A 5,985-nucleotide genomic window follows, 5' to 3' on the forward strand; every position below is an offset into this window, starting at 1 on the left:
TCTTAATGCCAAAAAAAACAACAATTTAACATTATAAAAATGATGAAAAGGCTGTGTTCAAACTCAGCATAAAAATAAAATTCCAATAAGCAAATAAAACTTAAGCAGTACTGGATGCTAAATCAGACTAACCAAGTGCATTACATTTTTTTTAAGCAGATTTTTAGTTAGACATGTTTCTCAAAGGTTAAAAGGAACATTTTGAGGATTGTAAGACAATTTTTTTTAAATGTATCAATCCCCACATTTAGAACTCTGCTATTAGTTTGGCATATAAAAGAAGTCGATTCAGTATTTTTTGATTGTTAATCAAAAAAGTATTTTATTTAAGTAAACATATAAAAAAATAAATCATTGTTGTCTTGATGTGGTTGGTTTATAATCTTTGTCAATACTGTGCTTACTTCGATGAATATTGCTCAGCATATTTTGGCTTTTGATGTTAGATATAGCAACTACAGGACAAATACTGATCCTCAACACCGTGAGTTTAGCTTTGATATTATAATTTGTTTCATGGAATGTATTTTTTCATTTTAATTTAATTTTTGGTATTTTTTATTTATTATGAAGCGGTGTAGGGGGATGTCTAACCCCTCTAGGCAAAATTTTTTTTAAACTTTAATAAAATAAAATCACAGATAAAATAAATTGTTTTTTTTTTTTTCATTAATTCTCTAAAAAAATAGACATTATATTGTCGTGATTTTGAAACAAATGTTTATTAAATAATTTAGTAAGAAATAATTGTTACAAAAATCTTGCAATAATATATATGCAACTACAGTTAATAATTGATAATGTATATTGCTTTCTGATTGCCCTGGGTTTATTTACGCTAAAAGCAGGCTTGGACAGGAATGGCATGTGATCAAGCCCTACTGCTGACCACGCAAATAATTTTATTTTTTGATAACTTGATTACAACTGTTTAGATGATTTTTAAACATTTTAGAAATGCGCTGAAATAAGAAATGCTAGCTAAACTTAAACTATGAAAAAAATTGAAAAAAAAAAAATTCCTTACAAAAAAGAAAATATGTAATTACTAAAATAAAACTTAAAAAACTTTAACTCTAAGCAAAATTACTTTTTGTTACGTTTTTAATTGCATTTAAAATAAATTACTTTAAAATTTATCTTTTGAAACCTTTTATTAAAGTTATACAAAACGCTTTTACAAATTATTTCTAATGATTGTTTAATGATTGAACAAATTTAAATGTGTTAATATTAAAATATTAATGTGTAAAATATTATTTTTAAATTGTATAAACATTTATTTTTTCTGAAAAATTGCAACAAAAAAAAAATTGTTTAAAAAAATTATGTAGTTTGTTTAAAATAGTAACTTTTAATCATTTCATGCTCTGATTAGTTAGTCAAGTTAAAAAAAAAAAGTTTTAAACAATTTTTTGAAAAAATAGAAACAAAAAAAAAGCAAATAAATCATTCCATTCTAACTGAAGATTTAATTCAACTTATTTATAATTTAAAGTAACTTTTTTCCAATTCTCATTCTAAAAATCTTTTAAAAGATTTTTAGAATGACATGGAAAAATAGTTTCAAACAAATTATTATATTTAAATTTATCATTAAAAAAAACATGCCTACATAAAAAAAATTTAAATATAACCTTATTTGTTAATTTACACTAAGTACATTTATTTTAAACAATCACTATAATTATTTTTTTATTTTATTTAAAGCCTTCGCATAAAATAAAAGCTTTAGGAAAGATCAACTATTAAAAGTTATTTATAACGTAACAACTTATTTTTATCGCATTCGATTGCATGGCATTCCTATCCAAGCCTGCGCTAAAAGTACCTTTAGTTTATTTTGGTATTTCTGTGGGAATTTTTATTTATTGTGTTTTCATCTTTTCTTCTGGTGGTATGGTAAGTGGTTTGATTTAGTTTATACAGTGGATCTACACTTTCAAAATCATTTTATCAAAAAAGTAATGGTGTCTTGTAAATTTGGTTATGGTTGGGTTTTGGCTATCTATAGTGAGTCCTTTTTTACTGCAGTATGAAATAGGCGTAAGTGGTGTTGTAAAACAATAACAAAAAGTGATGATGACATTTATCTGAAGGGTTTAACTAGTTATTAGTGCAGATCCTCATCAAAAGGGCAGTAATAATAGACATTATTCTGAGGAGATATTTATTACTTAACCACTACACAACTTATGTTAATACATTAGCATTATTGTTTTTGTTTTTTTCCATTTTTAGGCCTTACATTGTTGTATGAGTATTTTTTATTTTGCAGTCAATATTTTATTTTGAAAGTTTTTGTTTGGTGTTAAATTTGTTGTATATCTTTGTTCATTGCAGTGTTTATAAAAAGTTTTTTTTTTTATTATTCTAAGTATTGTTTGGTTGTACTGTCTGTCTTATTTTTGTCTTTATATTAGTTTTAAATACTCTTCTTTTAATCTTTGTTTTTGTCTTGACTAAAATAAATAGCTTAAATGCTTTGTTTGAAAAATATTATTCTTACGTACTTAATTTTCCCCTCAGGCATTCACTGCTTGTCTGAAACCATTCAACAAATTTTTATACCAAAGTTTTTTTTATTTAATTATAACTGTTTCTATGGAAAAATCTTGGTTGTTATTATTCATAGATAGGCAATTATAGCTAGTTCCTGGTTATTCCAACACTGGTTAACTCGAGCTTTTGTTATCTTGAACTGTTTCATTTGGTCCCTTGAAATTGTCCAAATAATTCCAATTAAAATTCTTCAATTAAGACAAACTTTGAATAACTTTGTTAAGTCAATTCATTTTTTCTTCTTCAACAAATTTTTTTGGTTAACATGAAGTTTTTTTATGGGAGTTACGAGAAATCAAAAAACTTGATTAAAACTTTTTTTTCAGAAGTCATTCCATATAAAGCATAAATAACAGTAGCCTAATTTTTTCTAAAAATTAAATATTATATTTAAATTGAAAGTTCATATATATAAAAAGGTTTAATTTTTTAATGAAAATTAATTTAATGTTTCTGTTCATTTTACACTGTTGTTTGAAATGGAGAAGTTAAAAGTATACTTATATTGCAGAATATAAAAACAGATTCTGAGATTAAAATAGTTTATTAGATGCTAGAAAAATGGTGTTAACTAAGAAGTTAAATTAATATATCAGAGAGGTTAAAATATAATATTAACTAAAAGTCAAATTAGTCACATGATGTCAGAAAGATTGAAAAATATTGCAAGTAATTTACAATTTCTCAATTGTTTATTAATTTTACCTTTCTACAGTTTTAAAAAAAAAAATATTTTTTTGTTGGTTTCTAATGTTTGTCATATTGTAATGATAAATTATAAATATAATTATAAATAATAATATGCAACTATTACTAGCATTAGTTGTAAATCTAATGCAGGTGGTTTGTGACATTACATTCTGTGTTAATATGTGTTCATGATAATTTTAATGCAAATATTTCTTGATAAATTTGAAGTTACTTTGATTTCAAGTAACAATAATTTAATAAAAAATTTGTATTTAGAGTTTTTATATTTTTAAGGAACTTTGTACATAAGACGTCGTTCACAACTATTAAGAGATCTCGCTAAGAAAGATGTATGTATTTATTTATTTATATTTCTTATTTATAAATTTAGTTGGAATTATGAATTGACAATTCATTTAATAAAGATATTTAATAATAACTAATAATAATATTTAATAATGTGTTTGCTATTTATTTATAGTTATATAGAAATACTTTTTTTAGAATTTGTTAGTTAATTAAAAAATCAGGATTGTCCTTAAATAATTGTTGCAGATTGCAACAATTATTTAAAGACTTAGCTGATTTATTTACTGACTTAAATGATTTGAAATAATTTTTTACAAAATTAATGATTAATTGTTTAAATTTAGAAATTAAACATTAATGAAATTTAGATGACAAATAAAATCGAGTTTAAGTTCATTAAAATGTATATGAAAACATTTGGATGAACATAGAAATGGTTAAAAGTAAAACCAAAGTATAAATATAAATCTCTATTTAAAATTAGTTATATTAAACAAATGCACATAGTTTTTGCTTCAAACTCTTAAACATTTGTTTCTTTTAGCATGATACATCAATCAGAAGAAATTATTTGCAGATTCGTAAGCAACTATTAGCCAAGAAATATGGATCAATACCTGTAACAGAAAGTCTGAAGTAAAATATTTTCCATTTTAATATTTTATCCATAATTAATCTTTAATTGTAGTTGTAATTTATAATCATTGCCATCATCATCAACATCATCATCAGATGTTTTAATATTCTTGTTAAAACATAGTTGATGATGATTCCAATCTTTATAATTGCCTATAAGTTTTTTTTAATTCTTTTTTTTTGCATACCTCATAAGTGAGAAGTTTTGAGTTCAATCCTCAACACATCCTTGGTAGTATATTGTGGTAATTTGCGCAGCGGCCTTGTTCATCAAGGTTCGTGTTTAAAAGTTGAGAGAGGGTTTTAAAGTTGAGAGTTGAGAGAGGGTTGTAAACATAACTAAAGTAGTCTCCTGGACTGTAGTGGCCTTCATTTCGATGGAGAGATAAATTGATATAATAATAATAAAACAATTTTATGTTATTGTATATATGGAAGTTAAGAAAAAATAAGCAATTAGAAGACTAGTTTTTAAGTAAATCCTTAAATTATTTGATGTTGTAGTGTTATTTTTAAGCAATAAGAAAAGTAATTATTAAATAAAATTAAATAGAATTAAAAAAATGTTTTATGAAATATCTTGTGCAGTGGTGGAGGGTAATGTATTTTTTCAATAAAAAAAATATATTACATGCTAACAAAACAAAACAACAGTGTTAATTTTGTTGTAAACACTTTGTTATAAATGTTGTCGCTTTTATAATAAATATTATAAGAGTTATATATTTGTTTTGATAATGATGGAGAATCAATTTTATCCTTATATCAAGATCTACTTGATAAAGTGTGGAGTTTGCAACTTTCAATGCAAATGTTGAGTAGCGTTGCAACTTTGAAACAATTTGCTGAACTCAAAATGTTTATTCATTTTATTTACCTCCTGAAGTCTTAAACGGCCACTATAGTCAAGGAGAAAATTTATTTTAATTATTTTTTTCTTTTTTCAACACTTTTACATTCCAAAATATAATTTTAGAGGGTTACTACCATGAGTGTGTTAAGTTTGAATTCCTGTACCTCTTGCATATAATGTGAGTGCTCCAACGTCATATCATTGCCACATTCAAATTTACTTTCTATTTAAAGTTAAAATTTTTTTTTTCTTCAGTATTGTTATTAGTAATTTTTTTCAAACTAATAGCGATTAGTTAGTTAAGATTGCTTATTAATGACTTGTTTATCACAATGATGTCATAAGCTTAATACTATAATATAATACAAAGTCTATTATTTTTATTAATTATTAAATTTAATATACTTTTACATTTTATCTTTAGGTCATTTAGTGTGAAGAGTCACAGTTCAATTGAGGTAAAATTAACTTAAATTAAATAATCAATTGTTTATGATTATGATTGATTTTTTAAGATTAAATTTGGTTTAATCTTAAAAAATCAATCATTATCATAAATAATCACCAACTATATATATATATATATATATATATATATATATATATATATATATATATATATATATATATATATATATATATATATATATATATATATATATATATGTATATATATATATATATATATATATATATATATATATATATATATATATATAGTATATATATATATATATATATATATATATATATATATATATATATATATATATATATATATGTATATATATATATATGTATATATATATATATGTATATATATATATATATATATATATATATATACATATATATATATATATATATATATGTATATATATATATATATGTATATATATATGTATATATATATATATGTATATATATATATATAC

The 5,985-nt window shown here is 22.5% G+C and overlaps 1 protein-coding gene across 1 annotated transcript in view; it reads left to right on the forward strand.

Annotated features, from left to right (window-relative positions):
* Window positions 1–301: 301 nt before the first annotated feature.
* LOC105845602 (WD repeat-containing protein 13) overlaps window positions 302–5,985 on the forward strand; it is a 29,060-nt gene continuing 23,376 nt past the window's right edge. Inside the window, exons 1-4 of the mRNA XM_065803830.1 lie at window positions 302–484; window positions 3,547–3,602; window positions 4,106–4,197; window positions 5,475–5,508. Of these exons, the coding sequence (XP_065659902.1) occupies window positions 409–484; window positions 3,547–3,602; window positions 4,106–4,197; window positions 5,475–5,508 (258 nt within the window). The 5' untranslated portion in view covers window positions 302–408. The remainder of the gene's footprint in view (window positions 485–3,546; window positions 3,603–4,105; window positions 4,198–5,474; window positions 5,509–5,985) is intronic.

The sequence above is a fragment of the Hydra vulgaris genome, chromosome 08, assembly GCF_038396675.1.
Source record: "Hydra vulgaris chromosome 08, alternate assembly HydraT2T_AEP".
NCBI lineage: Eukaryota > Metazoa > Cnidaria > Hydrozoa > Anthoathecata > Hydridae > Hydra > Hydra vulgaris.